This window comes from Aspergillus karnatakaensis (assembly GCF_047715665.1).
Source record: "Aspergillus karnatakaensis strain CBS 102800 unplaced genomic scaffold BJY04scaffold_12, whole genome shotgun sequence".
Classification (NCBI taxonomy): Eukaryota; Fungi; Ascomycota; class Eurotiomycetes; order Eurotiales; family Aspergillaceae; genus Aspergillus; species Aspergillus karnatakaensis.
Window position 1 is genome coordinate 170,425 of NW_027395724.1, and position 25,409 is coordinate 195,833.

The 25,409-nt window shown below is 51.1% G+C and overlaps 7 protein-coding genes across 7 annotated transcripts; 2 read left to right on the top strand and 5 right to left on the bottom strand.

Annotated features, from left to right (window-relative positions):
- Positions 1–2,280: 2,280 nt before the first annotated feature.
- Positions 2,281–2,694, bottom strand: BJY04DRAFT_18650 (uncharacterized protein). Its single transcript, XM_073710916.1, has one exon. It carries the CDS (start codon positions 2,598–2,600, stop codon positions 2,379–2,381), a length of 222 nt encoding a protein of 73 aa, XP_073573719.1. The 5' UTR covers positions 2,601–2,694; the 3' UTR covers positions 2,281–2,378.
- A 7,830-nt stretch (positions 2,695–10,524) lies between these two features.
- BJY04DRAFT_183476 (C2H2-type zinc finger protein) lies at positions 10,525–12,336 on the top strand. Its single transcript, XM_073710474.1, has 2 exons — positions 10,525–10,919; positions 10,978–12,336. Exons 1-2 carry the CDS (start codon positions 10,685–10,687, stop codon positions 11,676–11,678), a joined length of 936 nt encoding a protein of 311 aa, XP_073573720.1. The 5' UTR covers positions 10,525–10,684; the 3' UTR covers positions 11,679–12,336.
- Positions 12,337–12,435: 99 nt separating this feature from the next.
- BJY04DRAFT_226228 (DNA repair ATPase SMC5) lies at positions 12,436–16,773 on the bottom strand. Its single transcript, XM_073718377.1, has 6 exons — positions 16,123–16,773; positions 15,142–16,053; positions 14,196–15,086; positions 14,076–14,148; positions 13,898–14,025; positions 12,436–13,849 (listed from the first exon to the last, which is right to left on the bottom strand). The coding sequence occupies exons 1-6, from the start codon at positions 16,624–16,626 to the stop codon at positions 12,767–12,769; spliced, it is 3,591 nt and encodes a 1,196-aa protein (XP_073573721.1). The 5' UTR covers positions 16,627–16,773; the 3' UTR covers positions 12,436–12,766.
- A 184-nt stretch (positions 16,774–16,957) lies between these two features.
- BJY04DRAFT_183479 (uncharacterized protein) lies at positions 16,958–17,809 on the top strand. Its single transcript, XM_073710475.1, has 2 exons — positions 16,958–17,129; positions 17,190–17,809. Exons 1-2 carry the CDS (start codon positions 17,007–17,009, stop codon positions 17,355–17,357), a joined length of 291 nt encoding a protein of 96 aa, XP_073573722.1. The 5' UTR covers positions 16,958–17,006; the 3' UTR covers positions 17,358–17,809.
- BJY04DRAFT_18697 (uncharacterized protein) lies at positions 17,804–21,686 on the bottom strand. Its single transcript, XM_073710966.1, has 2 exons — positions 21,185–21,686; positions 17,804–21,118 (listed from the first exon to the last, which is right to left on the bottom strand). Exons 1-2 carry the CDS (start codon positions 21,533–21,535, stop codon positions 17,996–17,998), a joined length of 3,474 nt encoding a protein of 1,157 aa, XP_073573723.1. The 5' UTR covers positions 21,536–21,686; the 3' UTR covers positions 17,804–17,995.
- A 324-nt stretch (positions 21,687–22,010) lies between these two features.
- Positions 22,011–24,174, bottom strand: BJY04DRAFT_18718 (lactate 2-monooxygenase). Its single transcript, XM_073711000.1, has 4 exons — positions 24,090–24,174; positions 23,422–24,028; positions 23,344–23,365; positions 22,011–23,292 (listed from the first exon to the last, which is right to left on the bottom strand). The coding sequence occupies exons 2-4, from the start codon at positions 23,745–23,747 to the stop codon at positions 22,195–22,197; spliced, it is 1,446 nt and encodes a 481-aa protein (XP_073573724.1). The 5' UTR covers positions 23,748–24,028; positions 24,090–24,174; the 3' UTR covers positions 22,011–22,194.
- A 34-nt stretch (positions 24,175–24,208) lies between these two features.
- On the bottom strand, positions 24,209–25,238 carry BJY04DRAFT_215803 (uncharacterized protein; the record flags this gene model as incomplete). The annotated part of the gene is made up of 2 exons (XM_073715568.1): positions 24,209–24,978; positions 25,040–25,238. 2 exons carry the CDS (start codon positions 25,236–25,238, stop codon positions 24,209–24,211), a joined length of 969 nt encoding a protein of 322 aa, XP_073573725.1.
- Between the last annotated feature and the right edge of the window lie 171 nt (positions 25,239–25,409).

Below are 25,409 nucleotides of genomic sequence, written 5' to 3' on the forward strand. Positions count from 1 at the left end.
CTGGCTTATGGTCATAATGAGCCGTATTAATGGCCCACTCATGAAAGCGTGTTTGAGTCGGTGACTGGGATTATCAGACCAGGTGACATAGATTGACTGCGGGCGGTTGGCACCGGTCTCCTTTCTCCCAGATGTCTGGTAATCTATTCCAGAAGCGTCCTACTCTGCTGTCCTCTCTCAGCTGTAGCAGCCATCTATCCGAGACTCAAGACGATCCACGGTGTTGCACCTTTGAGCAGCTTCGTGTCTGCACTTCACGATATTCCTTCCGGAGAAGTGATACGCCTCTTGTCAGCCACCCCGTTTCTCAACGAGATAGGTCGATGGTGATCACCGGCCGATGACCGCGGCGTCCAATGGCCAGGTGAAGGATTCAACGGTCGATAAGCGAGGAGTAAGCAGTGGGGGTAACCCGGACATTAACAACTCCCTGGACAACAAAATCTCTACGACTTGAAGAGAACCGAATATCCGGCAAAGAAGGTTTGCCAGCAGGTCACTTTCGATTGATGGAAGGGATTCATTCAATGCAGGGTTGTTCTTGACCTAGTTGCATTAGGGCGGGAGTAGCCAAGAAGAGGTATATTCTGCGCGATCTACTTTGGAATACTCTAAGGGTTCAACGGTCAGATATGGAATCGGGGCTAGGGCCAGGTCACACTGCGTCCCTGAGAGCACACCCGAGAAACCCCAGGTCGGCTCTGCGAGTCGAGACGATGCAGGATGCCTGACGAGTTATTGCTCACCCTCCTTTCTAATGCTCGCCGAACATAGCCGGGAGCCTGGCTAATGGGCAGCCTGGGGGTCTCGTATACCAGCCAGGCCATGAATATTTGAGTGAGAAAGAGGGGAGCTTATCAGCATGTGGCCATCACCCAGGTTACTTGAGGTAATATCTCCAGGGTCTACTGCGGGACCATTATTGGCATCACACTCTGAAGCCGAGTAGTGTGTATTATCATGCTTCCCCCCGTCACAGCTTGCAGCCAGCAAGTCTACTTAGGTCGAGGAAGACTCAGGTCCAGGTTACTTTACCCACGAGACCCTTGAACCAGGTAGCAGCTAGTTTTCACTTGCATGCTGAGGCAGGAAGCCCAGCCACAGGTACAGATCGAAATCTCCAGCCCGATCCAACTCACAGGACGCAAATATCGCAGTCAAGCCTCTCGCAGATTGCTGCACCGCAGCACTGCAGCTGCGCTGCTGCTGCAGAGCACAGAGCCACCGCACAAGCCTCTTCTGTAGTTCACGTCCCGGAAAGAACCAGGAGGCACGGCGCTACGGAGCGCAGCGGGAACTTGAAGAGCAAGATGAAACACCAATCTCCTCTTCCTGCAATCCTCATCACATCTAAGCCTGACAAACCGGTCCACTCAGACACTGCCCTTTCGGCAAGCTCGTCGGCTAACGACTATTGGAGAAACCAAGGCTCTGAATGGATTCCGGGCTAAGCTTCCTCCCTCGCGTGGCTGGCCGCTCAGCCTACTGGTGAAAGTCCCGCTATCTCATCCGGAAAAACGCGGAATTTGCAGGAAGCGCCTGCAGAGTCGACGCCTTCAAGTTTTTTCCTCGGACCCAGAGAATCATCTCAAAGTTCTCAACTTTCTCCAAGCCCCAACAACAATAAGGGGGGGCTATGAACACGGGGACCTCTAATTCCGGCTGTCTTGCACAAAAGAAGGCTCAAACATCAATATCAGAATGATCAACACTTATTCTCCCGTTTAACCATTTTACCCGGTCCGGAACCTGGAACCTCCTCCAAAAAAAAACGGATCTTAGGCAGGATGATGTACAGAACTAATTCTCAGGCGCGCAAGTCCCCCGTTGTCTCTCATGTCGATCTTCCTCTCTGCAATTCTGGAACAACTTCGGCCGGATTCTGGCTGGCCCGCAGCGCATGAATGATAAACGAGCTGACCCCGAAGGCTCAAACATGCGGATCCTGATTCGTTCGCAAGCACGCTAAAACCTCGGTCTCATCCATGGGACAATTACCCACGGCACGGCAAATCAGCTAAGCTGGTTGCGGTAAGGCCCCGTCTGCCACGCCGAAGATCTTCGTTTTCTTTTTTTCTTTCTCTTCTCGTGAGGATACTGTGGGGCCTGCGATTATTCTCACAAAGTGACCTGCGGTATGTGGGCGCATTGGGTTAGCGTATGCGAGATGTCTTTGCTCCATTTCAGCTGAGTTTGCATTATGGTTTGGGACTGAGACGAGGACAAGGGGGCCCTTTGAAGTTTGATGTGGCGATGCGGATGATGTTGCTTGCTTGCGTGCTTGCTTGCTTGCTTGCTTCTGTCGGATAGTTTACCCTTTTTGCCCTGCGATACGCGCCGGGCATTCTTTGCGCTCGTACTCTGAGCACCACCTTCCCCTAGCTGACCCTCGTACAAAGTGGTAATTCGAAGGAGTGCGAACGAACAGATGTTCTCAGCCCTCCAAACGGCCCCCAATAATCACCAGGGCCAAAACCAATCTCGCTTCGAAATTCGCATCCTTCACCTGCCCATTCCCGGGGCGCCGGACGCGGCGCAGGAGCTATGGCCAGAGGATGTTCCATCCATCCAACAACCGCATGGCAAAGTAAAATTGCCATGCGGCCGCCGGCATGCGCCTCGCTGACTCGCTGACTGATACCTGACTGATTAAATTACCTGGCTTGAATATGGGGGCCGGGGCACGGCATTGGTGCCAGGTGAACACTGAAGTCACCGCCTCCGCGCCGCCTCTCTGGAAAAAAGAACCGGACTAATCCTAGTCCGGCAGTGTCGAACACCAAAAAAGCTAAGAGAAAGAAAGTGGGATGAAGCAGAAGGAGACCCACATTCCACGTCTTTTTTGCTTTCCCTCTTCGCTTGAGATTTCCGAATCCACGCGATGGGGGGCCGGGATTATGCTTGTTGGCCATGCGATTGCGGTGCGGTTACTTTCTTTTGGCTCGAAGTTTATCGTTGGTTTATGGTTCTGGCTGAGCTCGCACTTCAACCGCTGGGTGCTGTGGTTCGGTTCGGTTGCGAGGTAGATCATCGCATGTTCTTGTACCACTCGTATACTTAAGGTAAGAAATTTGGGTGAGAACAGAACAGGGGTTGTCCTTGAAAGATCGCACATATACATCGGCGTACAGAGAGTAATGATCGGGCGACTACTACTGTAAGACTGTAAGTACTCCCCTTATGCAGGCTCAGCTATTTTTACCGCCGTACAGGGTTCGGCGGTGATCAGATGACACCTTGTAGGGTAGGTGCGACTCGTACGGTAGGGATTCAAGATCCCGGGAGACTGGGATGCCAAGGGGGCTTCTTCCTATTTCCCTCAGTAGTAAGCATGTCTTACTGCCGCAGGGGGTTTCACTGATTCTTCTTTGCCATGCTGATATCGTGAGATGTGTGATTCGAATGTCTCTCGTCTTCCACGACAATGCGACGTATAGGCCCCACATAGCCCCACATTCCACGCAACTGCACTGTTGCTGTCGTAATTCTTCTTCTCCGTAGGGATGGGTTGAACTTCGACGACATGACAAGAGAAAAGTATATGTTGTATGGTTCAAACGTCCCGTATTGTCATCAGGGCTTTGTATACCTGTGGTCGGGGGTGTAAATAGCCAGAGGGGTTGGCTGACATACTCCGAAGCACAGGGAACCCTTGTTGACCGGAGATATATATTTCGCACACTGTGAGAGTCTGAGGCACTCTGTCCTCTGTATGTCTGGACAGCTACCAGGATGAATATCACTGCAAAACGATGATGATGATAGGTCAAAGGCCAACAACCCCCCCCCGGCGTCGAGAACTCTCATTGGAAGAGCGAAATCGTGATGGAGGTATAAGGCGCGCAATTAAGATTATAGCCCGTACGGCAGTAGTCCATAGTAGGTACTTCGTAGTCAGCAATCAAGGATTTGGACACCTGCTGCCTCATGCCTGCTTGCGAGTTGCATGGTCATGGCATGGTCGGCTCCGAGACGCCGAATCCAACGGCCACTGAGTACGTCGTAGTGCCCGCCACTCTGGACTCTGGAAGTGCTCCGGCCGGGGATTGGGACACCCATAGGCCTAGCGGGTGATCATGACTCGAATAAAGTTTGCGCCGTCGCGGTAGTGGGAGCGAATATATTAATTGATCGTATATCCATGACGATGGTATGAGGCGATAGTGATAGAAGGGCCAAGGCAAGGAAGTCGGTCCGAGACTATTGTATTGGGTGAGGCACAGTGGCACCTGACATGCATGCAGGTGGTTGGAAATAATGGATCCCACAGTACCATTCTGCGGAGGCTGCTCCGGATTGATCATCACTATACCATGTCTGTGACCAACGCCGAAGCCCAACTTGATAGTCATAATGGAGATGATGAAAAGATGAGGCGTCGCTTGACCATCATCTCCCGTTGTGATGAAGAAGGTTGATCAAGGGATGTGAGGTGAGGAGGAGCAATGGGTGGGCTCGGCTCGGTGCCTCTCCTTTGTTGCTTTTTCTTGTTTGATAAGAGACGCTTGATTCTTGGAGTTGGCATGACCTGCCATGAGAATCTGGAGTCTGGAGAGGGATGTCATTTTGTTAGACTTTCGCGTGTTCTATGTATAAATGATCGACAACGACGAGGGCTGCTGGTGAAAGCTGAATACCGTAAGATTACGAGTAGTTGTGCAGTGCTTGGCGCTTGTCCCGGTGAGGGAAAGTGGCATACCAAGACTATCAGCCCTGATCAGCCGGATGCCAACCTGACTTGAGACTCGGAGACCAGAGTGCAAGCCTTGGTGCGCTCACTGTGCAGAGTCAGACCCTCTTGTCTGATTTTGTTATCCTCGGTAGTATCGAGACCTGAATCATGGCACCACGAATCCTGCAATCCCAGAGGATTCACCATACTCCGTACTAGATGCAGGATGCGAGACCGGACATTACGAGCGGTGGTGAATTACTAGCCTCGCATTAGCGTATCGGCTTTGGTGCCAAAGTCGGGAAGGGCCGAAGGATTACTGCGACGGACGCGAGAATCTGCCACGTGAAATCACCAGGGTCCAGCCTCCAGCAGGGACGCTAGGGGGCTGCGCTAGTCCTGAAGAGACTCAGATCTCCAGTGGTTCCATGCTGCCCACGCGTGGTTGGTGGTCTGTGTCTGAGTTTCAGGGGGAGAACGTTGGAACTCTATAGCCGAGGACTAAACCGCATTCGATTTTGCGATGTTTTCCTGGATCTCCATGCCCCTGGCTGCCTGGCTGCCTGGCCTAGATCCCCATGAACCCACCGACCGGCCGTCGGCCATCGATTCTCAGATTACCGCCTCCCCGAGAGCTGGAGTGCTGGGCTCCAACTTCCCAAGGAGCTTCCCTGATGACGATCGACCAGCGTGGCGGTTTGTCCAGGCCGGAGTCGACACAGGACAGACGACGCGGCTCCGGTGGATTCCAACACTGTTTCGACTTGAATGTTTGGATATTGGTCGTTAATGTCGGATGTGTACTTTCAGGCAAGCAAGCATAATTGATTGTCCTCATAGAAGGAGAAAGTGGATCGCTTTCTTGCAACAAGATAGCTAGCCCCCCGGAATGTACTTGCCCAAATCGGAGCAGTGTTGCACGATCGTCCCGCAACGCAATTGTGCGTCGCGCTCAGATAGTCCTAAGTCCTGAGACCTACACAGGCTGTTGTGTCACGCAAACCTGCAAAACAAGAGCGTGGTGCCGCTGCATCACAGCCGCCATCCCTCCATGTGTTTGTCACTCGCCTGATAATAGTAGCCCCTGTGTAACAGCTGTTGTTGAGGGGTACGAGTATGGTATTACCGCAGTGGCACAGTGAGCGCCTGGAGGACGGTGATTGGTCATGCAGGGATAAAAACAGGAGGCGGGAGTCGTCGATCCCGTAAGACGGTCGCGCGTGGCAGGAGCTGCGAAGATCTCCTCATCACGCGTGGCTGCACAGGCTTGACTCGTCTCCTGATCAGCTCCTGAAACTTGCTCTGTGACCTCACCATTTTGTTCGAGTCCTGGGTGTTTTGCTTTTCCCATTGATCGACACCCATCATAATGGATCTTACCGCAGCCTATCCCGACACACCCTGGAACCAACAGGGTGAGCGACAAATGAAACAATCAACATGGTTTCTTTCACACTGTAGGAACGCTTGGGTTGTGCGAGGCTTAGCCTGTTGCGGTGTTTCGAAGCGAGAACTGCTAAGATTCGATCATGAGATCGATCTTGCATTATTGTTCGATGCTTGCTTTTTCCTGAGGATTCTTGCCTCTGCAATGGTCCATACCGTCCATCTCTCAGTCGAACAAGGCCAAGCCCAACAAAGGAATCAACGCCGTGGGGAAGACTCAGTCCGAGACCGTTGCGAGTGCGACATCTTTATGACGACAACTATATGTGATCATGCATATAACCCGTCGATAGTCTCGGAGGGTAGCTGCTAGTGATGCCTGATTAAGGATCTATAGTCCTCATTTACTCGCGGCCGCCAGGGGGCGGATTGGAGAAGGGACAGAGGCCCGCTTGCACACTGCGAGATGGGGTTATGCGCCCGCTAAGCGAGTTGCAGTAGTTCATCCGCACACTAAATCGGCGGTCAAAGCTGGACGTTGGAAGGCGTTGGAATGATCGCCGCGCATCACAATCTAGAGGTAATCTCGGGAATCCTCTTTGGTTTTACAGTACGTACCGGGCTGTTTACCGGCCGGATTAAAAATGCGCATCCTGAGGAGTTCCTGAGGAACGGTTCTGAAACCCAAGGACGCGCGCCACAAAGTATACCGTCTTTTCTGTGTGTAGACTCCCGAGGACCTGCAGCCGACGTGCTTCAGAGTTCATCCACGGTCTGTACTTTGCCTTCCCGTTACCAAGACAAGCCGAATTTCTGAGCAAGGTTGAGGCCATGACAGAAGCTCCTATCCAAATTTTGACGTCAAGACTATCGACTGAGCTTTCCTCTTTTGAACGGGAAACCGCCAAACCGGGATTATTAATAGCACCCCTCAATCTTAATTGAGTTGCCGAGCGCTTAAGCGAAGTGCGGCGCTGAGATCTCGAGCCTGAAAATCATCCAGATTCTCGACTGTTGTGTTCCGCGGTTATAGCAGTCCCGTCACGAAGATCCGGTACAGAGCTCATGTCTCGGTCCCCAACTTGGAGCGCGTGAGGAACCATTCTGCCGTCCGGACAAGGAAACTGGAAACGTTTACGCAATTGGTCCGTAGTTGGTTTGTTTGAAGATGCGCGTCCATCGTTACATCTTGTACCTGACTACTTGGATGATCAGCACGATCCGTGATCCGTGATCCTAATCAACACCTGCGAAAGTCTCGCGAAAGCCTCGACCGCATTGTTCCGCTTGGAAACGGAACTGGAACTGCTACCGCCTCAATGAACTGTGGATCGGCAGACTCTTAGATAACGTATGATAGCTGGCAGAAGGTGAGAGCTATTTGTTGGCATATTTTCTTTTTCGCCGCATGGGACAATAATGTGCAGCGAAGGTTCGGCTTCGGGTTCGCAAAAACTATACTCTCAATGGAGCATCCAGTGCGAGGGAAAGGGATCAGAGGTCTGCCTTTTGTGTCACATCGCTACTCCGTACTGTACTGTCCTTGGTTCCTTCAGATTTGTCGTGTAACGACTCTTTGTGCGACCCTCGACCAAGGATATGGGTTCTGGAATCCTTGATCGCTGGCTGCACGGCGCCTGGTGCAATTTACCACGTTTTCTGATCCTCCCCGGTCCTTTAGTCCCCCTTCGGCCCCGTTCATGGGCCTTTCTGTATGCTAAACCATCGGTGGTTGGATCATGAAGACGGCTGATTTGCGGGGCTTGTTTAGGTTATTTTTTGGTGTCTTCCCCAAGACTTCAAGGCGAGCCAACGGTGTCTCCGACGCCCCAAGTCTTTTAATCGCACAGGAAAAGAACTCCAGAATTGTCTCGAGCCCGGCGAGCCAATGAGGGAAACCCGTACAGAGTAGGCTGGGGGGCCCTGGACTGGAGCCAACGCTTTCCTGCCTAAAGACGGAGTAATTATAGCGATATTTATGCAGGCAAGGTGATGCTGACAGTGGACACTGACTTGCTCCATTGAACGTGGTCGATAATTGGTTGGTAAGCTTCGCTTCCACGAGATCGTTTATTAAGGTTTGAGATGGGGGCACATCCTTCATTCACACATGGTTGACTGGACGCCGAGGACTTCGCTGACTCTCTTTCTTCTTCTTGGAGTTTCTTTTGCCCCCTGAACTTTGGAGGGTAAATCGATATTCCGGGCGTGTTTATTGCGATCTTTGTTTTAGACGTGCTTATGAGGGAGAGTGGTTGCTGCAGAACTACCGTTGAACTAGGCGCGGGATTCCCAGGATCAACACAGCTAGCAATTTAGGATCATTCCGAGCCAGCACCCAGCCCAACGGGCGCAATAATAATCCTTTCAAGCCTTCAATTTACTCGAGGGTGGCCTGGGGTGAAGACTTGAGTGACTGAAGAAAAGGACGGCTTTGGAGGGAAATCATCTTGGCAAGGCCCTAGTCCAATTCAAGCGGGAATCTGACGATCATTGTCGGGAATACGCGCGGAAAAGAATTACGGAAAAGAGAAACGACCGACAGGTGCAACCAGGAGTATCCAGGGTGAAACAAGCAAGAGCAACCCCATCTCCTAGAGGGATGATGGCCTGGGAGATGGAATGTGACAGGATATAGAATATCACGTTAAGGGTTAAGACCACTCGGTTTTCGGGCTGATGATCTCCCATTAGAGCTGGTCTGGTGGTTTTCGACGCTTAGTTCTCCGCCGAGGCTCAGCATTTGTGGGCTCACTGGCCTGCTGGGTTGGGTGCACCTGCGCAGGGCGGCAGAGACACGAGAGTTGAAACTCGGGAAGCCAAGACTCGGTCCAGGGATAATGCCAGTCGGCCCCTCCTAAAAATGTGGGTAGAAAACTCGTGGGATTCCTGCAAAGGCCTGGACTGCGAGCTGCTTGCTGAGCACTTGTGACGCGGTCGATCCTAATCGAAGTCATTATTTTCTTATTGATGGGGTCGCGGTTGTGAGGAGGACAAAGCCACGGCAAAAGAAGCTGGTTTTGGTACTACTACTGCCTGTTTGACAGCTTGGTCCCTCGCGTTCCAAGTCCACTCGTTTTTCGCCTAGCCAACGTCATCGTGAAAGGACATGAAAGTCAGACGGATTCGAGTCCTTGGCCAGAAGAGCTGCGAGACTAGACCGGATTTAGTCTTTGGTCCGGAGAAGACCTCCTTTCTTGCTGTTGATTATCGTTTCCACTCCACGATAATCTCCGGTTCCTTTCGCACGCTAACCGGCTATGTCTTGGCCCCCAAGCGAAGGATGCAAAGGATGGAAATCGTTCCCAGATTCCCTTCTTGGAGCGCCTGCCAAGCCTGATCCAGTCCTAAGCTGGAGCTACTCCCCGGCCCCAGAGGCTTGGTTGGTGATGAGATCGGAGACACTTCCATTCCCAGAACACTTCTCCCCCTTGTTTATCCAGCAGAGCTTCGCCGTAACTTGATCGCCGGAAGGAAGATGACAAGACTCGTCGATCTCGACCAAGAATTTGAGAGCGACCGGGAGGTACTGTAGGTCTTTAGGACATTGCGATGACTGGATCAGCGAAGCCAACTGGATCAGTTGAAGTCAAAATGTATCTAGATAGAGAGAAGCAGATTCTTGTCACCAAGATCCGAAACACCCAAGAACGATCGACGGTTTGTCTGCTGGATGAGATCAGGTTCTCAACAAGACGTGATCGTGCGACAACGATCAACCGTTAACGGGGCATGGGATCGTTGTGACAGGTAAGACCAGCAATAATGGGTCCACCCAAGCGATCATCGCCGCCTGTCGAGGCCCATTAATAATAGTACCTGCTAAGGTACTAGCCTGGAGACACCGGAGGACCTCCAAAGGACACAGGACGCCTTTGCCACGGCTTGGGGGCGCAGGGAGAGGAAAAACGAAGATCGCTAGATCTGCACTAGGAGATTGTGCCGAGACTGTTGAAGGTCTCTTATGATGATTTCTGATGTATATCCCTTCGTTCATAATGGAGGATGATGCTGTGAGACAACAAGAATGCTTCAGAAGCGACATTCTTCTCTGGAACAGGGTTAGTCATCACATCTCGCGTGGCCGACTGGAAGTGTACCGGTCAGTGTACAGTGTATGGTAAGATTGAACAAAGGGCCAAAGGCATCAATTACGGAGTAAGTTAAGCTTTGAAACGGAGGTCTCAGATTCAGCATGGCAGCCTTCACCAAAATTACAGCCTGTCACAGCAATACAGCGTACCTACAGTCGGCAGCTCTCCACCTCCCGAGTCAGCGCAAATCCCTTCGATTTTCATTTAATTAATTAATTCTTTTCGATTTAATCTTATTGAATTCTTTTGATTTGCTCCCCACTTTATCCAGCACTCCTCAATCCTCAATCCTCATCATCTCTGGCTCGCTGCGTCTTGGACTATAAACCTCGTTGCTCTCCCCCCCCCCTGTTCCTTTCCCTCCCCCCACTCCATAGTCCAAACAGCTGGATCACTTTGGGATAGCGTTGACTCCATTCATATATGGTTCACTCGTTGCCACGTTTTTCCCTACTTTAAATCATCCATCCCGTCCACATCCCGTCGCACACCTCTCAGCCTTCCTCAACACATACACACCTCATCCGACACAATGGACCTCGCCAACCTGATCTCCCAACCGGGGCCTGAACCCGCCATGACTGTCAAGTCTAGATACAGCCCGCCTGCCTTCGAGCCTGGCTCCTTCTATCCATCTGCTGCGACCTCTTACTCCCGTTCGCAAGCGCCACTGTCCCCTCCAGTTGAGGACAGGACCCCCCGGTGCTCACTACCATCTATCTCCGCCCTTCTCGACAGCGCCGATGGTGCTTCCACACACGCAGCAAGTATGGCTTCACAGCTTCGAGCATATACCTCCAGGATCTGAACTAACATATCTACCAGAGCGCCAACGACTGAGCTCTCCTACCCACCGCGACTCGGACATCCATACCTCCTTCGACAAGCACAACGCTGGCGTCGCCCCAATCCGCCTCCCACCTACTCCCCCATTGCGCCCTGGCTCCGGCTTCCACAGCGCCGGTCACTCGCCCTCCAGCTCGATCTCCTCCAACCCTATGATCAAGACCGAATACCCGCAACCACCGGTCAACCTTCCTAGCCCAACAGACCGCTCCTCTGTCTCCAGCCAGGGCTCCGCGCATCACGGCCACGGCCACGGTCCCTACGCCTCGCCAGCTCCCAGCGTCGCGACATATTCCTCTCCCATTGAGCCCTCGCCAACCCAGACAATGTACTACCAGCGCCCCGCATCCTCTGGCGCATACAGCGCGCCACCACCCCCACCATCCGCGCACCAGCCCATGATCTCCCCAGTGACTCCAGCCTGGCAGCACCACCACTACTTCCCGCCATCCACAACCACCCCCTACCAGCAAAACCACGACCGATACATCTGCCGCACTTGCCACAAGGCCTTCTCCCGCCCCTCGAGTCTCCGCATCCACTCCCACAGCCACACCGGCGAGAAGCCCTTCCGCTGCACACATGCCGGCTGCGGCAAGGCCTTCAGCGTGCGCAGCAACATGAAGCGCCACGAGCGCGGCTGCCACTCCGGCCGTGTCGTTCCTGCCATCATGGCCTAATCACCCTTTTCCCTCTCTCACTCCACTACACATCTAATAATCCCCTATACCCACCACACACCTCTCCAAAAAAGCACCTCGCCCATCCATTATAATCAACTCCTCCCCTCGATCAGTTTTCTCATTCCATGATACCCACTCATGTTCACTTCACGGTATGGTGTCTCCGGGGTCTGCGGTTCGAATCATGCATGCATCTTGCTTTTTTTTTTTAGCCAGGATTACCCTATCCAACTCTCCCCCATTTATATCTCATCTGGGTCAAATGTTAATTTCATAATATGCACATCGCATGCATATTGCACATGCACATGCACATGCACATGCATAGCATATCGGAGGAGCGACAGGCGTCTCACAGGGTTTTCTCATCATCATTGGGTGTTCGTTGAGGGAAAGAAAGAAAGAAAGACAGCGATAGGAAAAAAGTACAGGACTTCAGTATCCGTGCTTGGGCTAGTCTGGTTTATTTTATTTTTATTTCCTTGTGTTATTATCTTAGTTTCTTTTCCTTTGTTTGATGATGGATGAGATGATATGACTATACCTCTACCTCCTCTAACTGCAAACTACAACTACAACTATAAACCTATCTACATTACAAGAATATGAATAAAGGAAGAAAGAACATAAAAATGTTAAATGCTATGATCACTAATTTGCTATCTTTGTGTGCTTCGCTTCGTAGTGTTCTAGGGTAAATTCATGGCCGCCTCTTGAGATCTCGGGCAGTTCGTGGCAAACTTGACGACTTGCAGGCCCGGGCTGCTTGTGCGACTTCCTAAATTTCTCTACTATCCCTTAAACTACGATCAACAGCCCATAAAGTCTTCTACGATCTCACTGATAACAACTCCGTAACTCCAAAAAGATCCTTCAGGTATCATAACTAAGTAAGGAAGAAATCAAACCATCTACAAGAAGCGAATCTAGATACAAAGAGCCTCTCCCCACTAACCAAGCAGGCCGAAAGGTCTCCATCCCGCCTCCTGAAACACCATGCTTGTTACCATATCCTTGAGCTATAAATGCATAGAAAGAGGTGAGGAATGAGCGAAAAGATAGGCCCAAATAAAAAAGAAATCCCATCAAGCAGCAACACTAGCCCTCGGTGCCGCAATGGCTCTTCCCTTTCCCTTCGTCCGCCCCGTAACAGCACGCATGTTGCGTATCGCGGACCCGAAGTCAATCAAGTTATGATCTTCAGGCATGTGCTCGCCACTGACAATGCAAAGGACGCGCATACCCGGTTTATAGACGAGCCCACTGAGCAGCTTGGGGGTGATCAGGAAGTATTGACCACCGCCGGAGCCATCATTGCTAGGCGCACAGGCAATATCGACGAGGCGCTCGTGGACCATCCGCTCATTGCGGGGATCCATACCCTGGTTGATTTCGTCGACGACACGGAAGGGTGAAGCGGAGAGGGACTGTAGGGCCATGAGGTAGAATATTGTACTGACTGCTCGCTCGCCACCGGATTGTCTGTGGGAGTCAAGGAGGGAGAGGGATTCGTGTTCGCGGAATTTGACGTGAACTTGGACGGACCACTGGTCGAAGTCATTGCCGCTGGGTTGGCCATCCGGTCCTGGTTCCTCGCCAGCCTTGTCCAGGGAAACTTGGCCGGCGCAGCCGATGCGGGCGAAGGAGTCGGAGAAGGCGTCGCTGACACTCTTAATGATGGCGTCGAGTTTAGGCTCCCACTTGCCGCGGACTTCGCTGATGGCGTAGTTAAAGTCGGCTTGTTTTTGCTCAAAGTCGCTGAGTTTCTCGCGGAGGCGTTCGATTTGGCGCTCGCGAGCCTCGAATTCTTGGATCATGTGGTCGGAGCCGCCGTGGGTGAGTTCGAGACGGGCCTTTTCTGAGTCGATTTCTGCTTCGAGTTGGTCTGGGGTGTGGTTGTGAACTTCCTGTGCTAACTCTCCCAAGGGAACGTCGTCTTTAAATGACTTTGCAATCTTCTTTGCCTCTGGCAGGACCCTCCTGTTCTCATCTGCCAGTTCTCTGACTTCTTCGACTTTCACTTGTAGTTCATTCTTCTTGGCTTCGAGTCTTTCGGTGTGTTCACTGGTGCGGAGCTTCAATGTTTCCACATCCGACAGTCCTTCGATCTTCCATAGATTCAAGGTAACCACTTCAGCTTGAAGTGCGTACAGGGCCTCCACAGCATCCTGGTTTGGATTAGCCTGAATTCATGATCATGTATTATGCATACATACCGAGTATTTGATCACCGCTTCGGCCTTTTCAATAGATAGTTGTTCCTGCTTGCTGCGGATTTCAGTCACATTGGCTCTGATTTTCTCGAAAGATTCATCGTTCGCCTTCTTCTTGATTTCCTGGAGGCCTGTAATCGACGTTAGTCAGTTTGAAACTGGAGGCGCATAGCCAACTCACGAATTTTGTCCGGAATGGCTCTGAATTCAGTATGAGCGGCTTGTTTCCTGGCCTTTTCACGCTCAAGCTTGTCCTAAAACCTGTTAGCATAGAAAAATAAGCTGAGAACTGCCTACTGACCCTTTCTTGCTTGAGACGCTCGTGGTTCTCACCAAGCTCAGTAAGAGTAGCCCTGTCGGACTCCATCTTCTGCTCAATGGCGGCCTTCTCCTCTCTGAGAGCTCCAATTGTCTGCTCCAGTTCGGCTTTTGCAAGTGTATCCACGGGTTGCGAAGTCCAGACTCTGGCCGGCCGTACTTGCCTTACGCGAGTAGAGGTAGCGCCAGGGCCATACTCCCGTCGCCGGATAATCTGATAAGTCTGTTTACCTGCGACCCAGGAGGAGATGGAACCCCTTTCGAGGGTTGTATAGGTCTCATCGGAGATGTCTTGCAAGCTGATCGGGGTCTGATGCAGCCTGTTCTCACTGCAAAGCACGGCAAGCACAGGTTCGGGGCCACTGATGAAATCCTTAGCCCACCCTTGGAAGCCCAAGCTCTTAAGATTGTCGTCCGATAGGGGGGACCGAAGACTGTCCAGCGCGAGAGAAGACGTTCTAATACTGATGTCGTGGAGCTTAAGCTGACCGATCAGGTTTCTTTGCAATGTCCTGAAGTCGTTTCTGGTTTGCACGGTGAAAGCAGTGAAGTCCGTCTTTTGCAGCAGTGATTCGACATGGTCTGCATATCTGGCGTCGGTGATCGAGCAGGTAACAATTGGAGGGCCGAAAACTTCTTTTTCAAATTTGTCCCGATTTTCCTGGAGCCACTTGTAAGCTTGATGGGAGTCTCTAGATGCATCGTGAAGCTTCTTCTCCTGACGTCCGGCTTGCGAGTCGAGGCCTCGTAACTGCTGCTCGGCCTGCCTCAAGCGGTCGATCTTTTCCTTTTGCTCCTCTAGAAGTGGCCGACGACGTTCTCTAATGGGAGTGGCTCTATCCTCCATCTCTCGTATCTCCCTTCGTTTGTCTCTCTGTGTGGACATTAGGTTTATATTGGTCATCGGGACGGCAAGTTAATGAACTTACAAGCTGTTCATTATACCAGTCAGGGTCAAACTCGACGGGGTTTTCATTCATCTGCCGCGTGAGTTTATTGATCTCTTGTACAATCTTGCTCCCCTGCTGCCTAGAATTCGTTGCGCTTCTCTTCTCAGCTTCGATCTGCGAATCTAAGTCTTTCATCGTTTGTTCGATCTCTTCGACTTTCTTATTGAGGTCTGTTGCTTTTCTGACCGCCAAATCAACAGCCCGCTGTTTATGCCTCACTACCGAATCAAGCTGTAGACAATAGGACTGTTTTTTCTTGACGGACCTCATGGCAGGCTCGAGCTCTGCTTCGAGTACCTCGAGTTCGCGTTGACAGCTCGCCTTCTCTTTCTTCGCCTCCTCAAACCTCATATGTAACTGCTTATAGAGGATAACAGGGCGCAGCGCCTCCAATTTCTCGATCTTTGCCGTGATTTCTGCCCTCTGACGCATTCTCTCCACGTCCGCTCGTTGCATTTCCTGTCGATCTTCAAGGTTCGCAAGAAGATCCCTATCGCCCTGGTTATCCGCCTGCAGCCTCTTTTGCTCGGCTCGTAGACTCTTGAGATTATCGTGCCACTCCACCATCTCCGCCCCAGCAGCGGCTCTTTGCGTGGAGTTGAGTAATTCAGTCGGCGTAAGGGCAGCGAACTCGCTAACTTTGTCTTGTGGCAGGAATTGACACAGGTTGTCGACTTGGATAGCGAACGATTGCGCAAGCTTCAGCACCTGCTTCATACTCGCCGGTTTTCCGTTTAGAGTAAATGTGCTCTTATTCCCCTCTTTCTTTATTGTCCTTGTCACCACGGGATTCCTCGGGAACTTAGAACCGCCCGCAAGTTCAATCTCAATTGTTGCCTCTCTGCATCCATGTTTAACGAATTCGCCGGTGTCTTTCGCGCGTCCGAGATGCTATAATGACATTCAGACTCATTAGCACCTCACTTGCAGAATGCCATTGACACAATAAACACAACGTACCTGTGGCCCCCAGCCCAACCCCAAACAAATCGCACAAACCAGTGTACTCTTCCCCGTTCCATTTGGTCCAATAACCATATTCAATTTCGGACCTGGAAAGAATTCCGCCGAGGTATATGTCACAAAGTCCGTAACCTTGATTCGGATAATAGCACCGGGCTTGTACCCCTCCTTTGTAGCATGGCTCTGCACACCATTTTGTCCGACTGATAGCGGTCTCGAAGGGCCCTGACTGCCGCCTTGTGTCGACCTCGTCGTTTCTTCCTCGTCGTCGGCACTCTCGTTTGAGTTATCTGAGTCGGACGCGGCGGCGGAGGCTTCATCCTCTTCTTCTCCATCGACTTCGTCATCGTCTTCATCCTCGTCCTGCGTCGCTTCTATCCTTGGCCGTTTACTTGCGCTCGATGGTGTTGGTGCTGGAGAAGGCCCAGACCCAGGGGCAGATTCATCGTCGCTCACTTCCTCCCGCTGTCGGCGTCTCGGAACGGTGCTCAGGGACGGCATCGTTATGTTCGGATCAGGATTGCGATTCGTGTTGACAGACTCAACTGCCCTGGCGAGAGGTGTGATTCATAGAGATGTAAGCTTCCTAGGTTGTCCTAATTATCCCGCCATCAAGGGTGAGGGGTGGGCTAGTGGGCTCTTTGATAGCCGTCGGGAATCTTTCTTTGTTGCGGGACGCGATACTCATGATGGGACTTGGCGCGGAGACGCGACGCGCTAGGGGCAGTCAGTCAATCTAGTTCCGAGATGAGTAGGCGGTGACGAGGGGCATATTGGATCTATCTTGATGGTTTTTGGAGCAACCTGGGGGGTTTCTCTAGGAGCTTATATCGATCAGAATATTGGCTCGGAAGACTTCGGTCGCAGTCGCAGTGGAAATTATGTCATTTCTTAATTCACCGGTGAAAGTGAAGCGCCTCGTTCTCGCCGGCGCAGTGACAGCTACTACGATCGCCGGAACGCTTTATGGAGCTGGATTGAAGACTGAACAGCAGAGGGCTAAGGTATGCTTGATGGGTTCAATTGTTTCACTCACGCTTGGAATACTAACTTAGAAATCATAGCACGTGCAGAAAACTCGAGAAGTTACCCTCGATGAGCAAATCGCCGCTCTCCGGTCCATGCGCCAGAACCTCGTCGCCAAAAAAGAGCTCGTCGAGAAGCAGATTCTGGAATTAGACGCCAGGGTTGAAGAACGGAAACAAAAAGGAATTGATAATAAGAAAGCCTGAAGCAAGGCCGTCTATATGGAGATTATCAATCGGCAAGAAACACGGATTGTCGACACAATTATACCCTCTTCTAGATGAAGGCCCCTTCAGGATTCGCTGGAGTTTGCGGTACTTTGGGGCAATGGCACGGGTCGTCTTCTATTGCTACATACAGCTGCAGTGCCGCCATGGAATTTACTGGATATTCCATGACCCACGGCTGCGTCGTGCTTGGCTAGATACGGCATCGCCACAACATTCAGAGCATGGGTCAGAGAACTGATGCCTCGACGAGTGTAGGACATCGGAGCTGGGCTCTTTGATCGCCGAGCCACAGACACGCAACGATATAATTGAGTGGCATCCTCCCATTGTCATAACGGGCTGGTTTACTTGGGTTTACTTATTGCCCGTCAGAATTTATCTGCGGAGTGCGACTAGACATCAAGTTTCAATGTAGATATATTGTATTCTAGCCTGTATATCTGGCAGTGTATATAGCAAAGAACAAAAGTTGGGTATAGACAGTCTTAACATCGTGTATCATAAACAAAAAAAAAATAACAAGATAAGATACGTATAAATCTGAGATATATCGTCTTCCAGAAGATGAATTTGTAAATGCAATCCAAAGTCAACCCTTTAATAGTCGTTGCACATCAATCATCCAAAATACCTCGTGTAAGAGCCACAAGACTGGCTTCATATCTGGCCGGATTATGGTCACTGAACATTCCTGACCCAAAGCGCACCTCTCCAAATCGTGCTTCAACGTCTCGAATAAACTTGAGTTGTACCCTTGTAGCAGGGCGCCCGAGCCGTGGATATCCATCATCTGTAGCATCAGAGGTGAATGCCGTGCGCTGCAGGACTCGCATAGTTTCAATCACGAAGACCTCCCCGGGAGGCACTAGCTTAGGCGCACTCATTGAGTCTCTGAGAGACTTTAGTGTCTTCCAAGCCCAGGCATCTTCACCCAAGCCGTCGCCGGAGCTCAGAAGCATGGGTGTCTCGTTGACGTAGAATTTGTTCACGATGCTTTGCCGTAGATTCTCCCAGACGCGGTAGCGGACATGTGATTTGGCTTCAGATGTGTCGCCTTTGAAGGCGAGGGATGTTGTGTGCATGTCGTGTAGAATGCCAAGGGATAGAGACGGGACTACGTCTTGGCCGTTGACGATAGTAGTGACTAGCCCACGGGTTGCGCGACGGAGAAATGGGGACATGGCGGCCGGAGGTCCGTAGGCATAGACGTGGATGGGACGCCCAGAAGGAAGGTAGCAAGCGGAGTGACGCTCGTCGGTGCTCCGCGCGCTTGGAATGATTAGTTGCTTTTCGGGGTGAGAGGCGGTTGTGAATGACACCAGTGATGCCTCGTTGGTAGGTTCAGATATCATTGTAGCAAGAATGGCTGCAACTCCTCCCCCCAGTGAGTGACCGCATAAGACCACACCGTAGTCCGGGAATTCTTCGAGGGCAGCCCTAATCGTGATCATAACCCTTCTGCCACCTCCCATCAGTAGATGCTTCGCGGAAGAATGCATCCCCTTATGGACTTTCCAAGACTTTCCCTGCCATTCCAGATCGTCGTATGCACATGTCATATCTGTGAGTACATCCTCAAAGCCCCATGTCCCTCTTAGCGCCAGAACAACAGCCTTGGACTCATGGTCGAGGAATAGGTAGTGAACCAAGGGAAAGCCGCTTTCTGTTTCGCCAGCAGCGTTCGATCCGCCTGCGGGATCGACATAAGAAGAAAGTAAGATAGTGGAGGCCGGTAGTCCAGTGTGATCGGAGAAGTCACTATGCTCTTGGCTGTGAATATCCTCGCGGTTGAGATCCTTTGGCGCCCGCGGTACGCCCATAACCTGGAGAGCACTTGACCCATAGGTTCCGGATGCAAACCGACAGAAGCGTCGAATATTCCGCACAAAATGCGTCTGTGGGAATATCCCTGGGACAAGACCATCGCGATTCAGCGCTTGAATGGTCGATGCGTCGTCATAAGCACTTTTCCGAACACGGTGCGCAAGCACGAGTGAAGTGTCCGACCCGGCTGTTGCTAATGAGTATATGCTAGAAGAGTAAGATTTTGACCTTCGTTGAGCTGAAGAGTTCGGCCGTTTATCAGGCAAAATGTTGACGGTTGATTCTGACTCTGAGCGTGTGAGAGACAATGAGCTACTGCTGCGTACATGAGCTCTCGTCGCTGTCGGCGAAGATGACCGTGATTCTTGCAAGGAATAAGTGTCGGTCTGCACCATGTAAGATTCTTGGTTTTTCTCGTGCACCTCATAATAGCCGTCTCGCGAGCTCGTTGAGGGACGACTATCTTGTCTTTTCGTATTTACACCAGTACGTCCTTGAGCAGCGTATGAAGATGTCCTCGGGGCTCCCCGATTTGCGACGAGCAGTGGAGCCTCAGGCTTTGGAGGCGCGGCTAGCTTTCCTGTCTTTGGTTGTTGGGAAAGCCTGCTAGTATGTTGATTTGAGTATTTTCGCTCCGGAACTGCTGCTTTTGGGGTCGCACTACGCTGCAAAACTTTCGGCTGTGACTGGGAATTGGATCTATCGAATGGTAACCGCAAAGACGGCCTCTTAGGCTGATCAGTCTTGTCGCCTACGGCTGGCTTTACCCTCTGTGCAAATTTTGAGAGCGAGCTTTTGCCAAATGGGATTTTTGAATCCGAGCCACTGGCTCGTCTAGCTGGTTGCGGCGTTTCGGTGCGCAAGGTGTGGCGAGTGCCGGGGTATTGTGTACCAAACGCTGGCTGACTCGACTGGTCAACATCTAACCTCTGGCGTTTTATCCCCGTGCCGCGGCCGCTATCCGGGCTGGCTGGCTCAGAATCGGCCACGGCAAAATCATCCAACTCCATCATGGGCTGAGAATCAAGAACCTCTTCGGACTCGCGTGTTCCAACCAGATGCATTGAAGGTGGTCTGACATCGGTGCTTTGTGACTTGTTGAATGCTGTCCGAAATACAATAGTATGCCTGGGGGTTCGCTGCGTGTCTGGACTCATATTCCCATCATGCGGTTCATTATGAAACTTCTCTTCAACGATCATAGTGCCCGGTGGAGCAACAAGCTCTCCGCCGTCCTCATCGTAAACATTGACTGTTATCGTCTGTGCCGTTACGGAGTCAGTTTTAATAGAGGCTCGACAACCCCGGGGAAGCTGTTTCATGATATACAACCGGATGTCGTCTTCTGAGATCTGATGTTGACCATCTGGTAAGACAATGGACGGCGGTCGTGAGCCCTCGATAGCGCTTCCCGGACGCTGAATAACATCAAATTCCTCCTCATGCGGTCCGGTCGAGATGAAAGATGATCGTCTTGATCGGTTTCGCATGCCCTCAATGGGTCCGCTCGCAGGTTGTATTTGGTGCATCTCAAGAACATCTGCTCGGAGTCCATTATCGAGAATGACAACATCCCATATCGTCTCCACGCCACCATTGATGCGGTTGTATCTCTCTGTGCTCTTCCTTCCCCAGCGTTGGAGCATCGCGAAGCCAACTGTTCCAACTAAAAGGTCGCCAACTCCGACTTTCTCGGCGCCCATCTCATTGCTTTGGTCACTAAACTCCTTGCGGATCAGGGTTATTATGGCTGCAATCGCTCGTGATGACTCGGTGGAACCGAGAATGGCATCAAGGGTTGAGAGCAGGGCTTGGGACATGTTCGAGGCAGATGAAAGCGTCGTCGAGGAGAAGTGGAAAGACGCAGCTGCAAAGAACGACGCAGATGTTATCGTAGTGTGTAGAGCAGCAAGCTAGATGTTAATGGGCTCCGTTAATATACGTGGAGTACCGATTGTTCTAGTTCGAGGGCCACTTACACTCCTCTCGAGTATAGACTCGGCCTCAGCCTTTCCAGCACTCCCACCACTCCGAATAGCAACATCACGCCCAGCCCTCGTCAAGATACCTTCGATGACCGCTCGACTCAGCTCCAACCCTGTCAATGTTGTGACCCTTGCTCCATCAAGGGCTACCCCCCCAAAATAAGTCCCTATCCTCAGCGAAAGCGACGTGGACTGCGTAATGAGCGATACGAAGGAGGCGACTGGTCGTGGAAGAAGGGAGGTGCCTGGCGTCGCAGGCACATTGTTGACGCTTTCATCGTTTGTTTCGACGATTTTAGGCTCATCTTGTTTCCATCTTGATCCGAAGCCTAGAAGTCGAGACATCTCGAGCCATTGACGTAATAGGTGCCGTCGGTTCGCGTGGTTGACTTTCTCGCCTTTTCCCCTGAGCCATAGGGTAGGAAATAGTTGAGATTATCATCTAGGAGAATTAGAGGACTGAAGACCAGGGTCTAGATAGATGCGTTGCGTCAGAAGACCGTCGGGCTGTGATCGCGACAAACACGAATGACCATTCACGTTGAGGGGCATGTGATTCCCCGTGTTTCCCCAACAAGCTCCGCAATGAGATCAGACTCTCCACTAATAGAATCAGGGCCATAACTAATTCAATCATGAGGTCGAGGATGTGATGCTCTCATGAGGCTTGTTCAACCGTATTGAAAGCTTGGTGACCTTGGTCTCTGTTCTCACTTCCATCGCTGCCAATGTGATGGATAATTAGACACAGCGGAGAGGCGTGTCGTTTCTTGGCATATTCATGGATTTCGTTGAAGAACCGTACCTCCACGAAACGTGCGCTCAACGGAAATAAACTCGAGATAATCGGCCTTAATCTAAAAAGGGGGTTCCTGAAGAGGTCGCTGTAATGTATATCGCTGCTGCAAGGTTTCTTAAACTTAGGGTTTCCATTAACCTAGGCCTACTCCGCTAACTACGCTTCGAGCGCAATTATATACAGTGAGCCTTGCCAGGGCAATGTATCACAGCATAGCCTTCACGTCACCAGGATACTGAATCTTCCTAAGTTTATCCCGCGTACATTCCGACACAGTGCAGATCCCTGCTAATGACATGCTCTGCCACAAATCTGCCTGAAGGCTTCTGATAACGGCTTTGGCGCCATTCTTGCCGTCGATAGACAAGCCATAGATCACAGGTCTACCAACTAAGACCGCCTTAGCTCCTAAGCACAGAGCCTTGATGATATCGGAGCCTGTTCGAATCCCGGAATCAAAAAGTATTGTCAACTTATCACCGACCGCGTCGACGATCTCTGGAAGGACTTCGAGGGAGCCGATCGCTCCGTCAAGTTGGCGACCTGACGTGGTCAGTATACATACGAAACAGTTTTCCAACGATTTTTGGAGCGGAACGTTTGTGACAGGGAAATGATAAAAATATGTCATCAGTAGGGAAATTAGGAAGAACGCCATACCTCCATGGTTCGAAACAACAATCCCATCACAGCCCGCTTCCAGCGCAAGCTTCGCATCATCCACATGCTGAATCCCCTTAAGCACAAGCGGCCCATCCCAGTTTTTCCGGAGGAACGAAATCTGATCCCAGGTATGCGGATTCGTAGACAGAACGTTCCCGATCCACGCCCTCGACGCGCCCACAATATCCTCCTCAACCTTCGACCCAGTCTCTTTCTCGAACTTAGCACGGAAGACCGGATCCGAGAAACCAATCTGGTTTCCAGCGCCGCGGATGAAGGGAATATAGGCGTTGTCTAGATCTGCCGGTCTCCAAGCAAGGGACCAGGTATCTAGAGTAACGACGAGGACTGAGAATCCATTCTCTTTCGCGCGCTTCAAGAGGGAAAGAGTGATTTCGTCGTCGCCGGGCCAGTATAGCTGGAACCAGCGTTTCCCATCTCCATTCGCAGATGCCACGTCTTCAATTGAACTGGTGCTTGCCGTACTGAGGGTATACGGTACCCCTACTTCCGAGCAAACCTCTGCCAGACCTGTTTCCTTGTCGTCGTGAAACAGGCCTTGGACACCTATTGGTGCCATGAGGATTGGAGTGGGATATTCCTGCCCGAAAATGTTGACCGATAGGTCTTGTTTGTCCATCTATGAACGTCATAAGCGAGCCCAACATAAAACAATGCAAAGAATCCCGACCTTCCTCAACATCTTCGGTATCCTGGATCGATGAATATTAGCATCGGAAATTTAAATGGCAGGAAGAGACAAACTTACAGCTTCCACTGCCGAAACGCCAATCGATTACTATCCATCGTAGCCTTCTCTCCAGCGCCCCCAGCAACATAGTTGAACGAGCGCTCGCTCAATGTTTTTTTTGCTTGCTCCTCAAGTAATCGGGGGTCGGTAGTGACGTTCGGCTTGAGACCAAGCAAGGCGCCTTGGCCGTAGATCTCGGTCTGGTATTCACCGTAGTTTTCGGGCATGATGATATTGAATTGCAGTGGGTTGTTTGACCAATTGGAGATGATTGGCAGGTTCAACAGTAAATAAAAAGATGAATAGCGGTCGGTAGCTTGCTGTTCAATCTGGCTGAAGATCATCTCCGCTTTATTGTGGCACGTGGGGCTGGAGGGTGAGGCATCCCCGCAAGTGCGCCGAGGTACAATTTAGATCTTTGAGATGCTTGGTTCATTTTCTACCGGTGTATATTTAAGTACGGGGTGGGATGGGGCTCTTATTGGTTGCTACATAAGTGGCTAGAACCATATATTAAAAGCGATATCAGGCGCATAGAAAGCAGGCGCTGTGAAATCCATGAATTTCTGAATCCGAGTCTCGAGATCCTCATGGTCTCTCGGGTCTCTGCCCCATACATCTGGCCCTACACGAATCATTAGCATCCGGTCTTGATCCGTGTAAAATTTAGGAGCCCAGCAACTTACCCTCACAACCAAGCCAAATGCCATGCAGCTCAACTGCATAAGAGGTAGAGAGTTCGCTTTCTACTAAGGACCTAAACCGTTCGTGATCCCAGTCAAACTCAAGAGGACTGCTTTTGATGTTATCGGAATACCCTTCGACGAGTGTGCGAAAGACGGTTCTCAGCTCCTTTGCCATGGGGTCCCCACTGCTCTGACGAATCGTAAGGCCCTTGCTCCCAGCCTCGGAAAAAGTGGTAAATAGGGCTCAAGATGCAAAGAGCGAGGATAGTGCTCAGCCATGTACGTGGGTTGTTCTCGCGAATCTGCATAGATATCATCTGAACAAGGTACAGCATCATTGTCGAATAGTCATCCCGCTTGTCACCTTTGAACAGTTGTATCTGCCGATCTTCCGGGAGAAAGTCTGTAGGATCAGTAGAGTACTCGATCTTCGGCCACACTGCCATTCCCTGGGCAGCCCCTGATGTAAGACCACCTTTGTGCACCACGAAATGACCATGCTCTGGGACATTTTCGCCTTTGATAACGAATCGACCCAGGTCGAGTGATATTGCTAGGCAGCGTAACGCGAGGGCAACCAGCATTGTGCTCTCCGCCAGACTGCTCGGTTTCATTTTCAGGGCTTTGAATAGATCTCTTTGGTAGCGTGCGCCCAATTCGAGAACTCTGCAGGCATCTGCACTGAGGATATCTCCGCATTTGGAATGCACGTTGTCGAACTGGTTGAGAAAGTCGTGGAGAGCTGATTCAAATTTATCTCCATGTTTGCCATAGAGTAGGTCTCGGATCGTTCGTCGATGTAATCGAGGTGTTAGCGTATCATAGTCGAACTTGAGATACGCAAACCAATAGGCATGAACTGACGGACTCACGCGATACATGAATCCCACTATGGACGTTCATTGTGTTAAAACTAATCAGGCATTGTGGTGAATTGCAGACACACTTACTGCCAAGTACCATATCTAGCCATCCAGAATCTTGATTTTTGACGACTCTTTCAAGAAGACGCCTCCCACCAGAGGAGTAGACATCTCTGAGCCGACGGCACACTTTCGACAAATGGCGCACATCCTGCTGGCTGTCAGAAAGGTTGAATATGACGAGAAGAATCTCCTTTGGGAGACTTGAAAGATTGGCTGTAGCCATCTTCTCTGAGTGTTATTGATCGGTTGGTATTGAATTGGTTGATGGAGGCAATGGAAAGGCAGGACCGGTAAAAAAAAAGTCAGAGTGTGTCTCGGGGGACAGGGCACTAAACACCTCAAAACTGTCCATTTTGGGAAGTAAAAGGATGCCACCTGAATCGAAATGCTATTC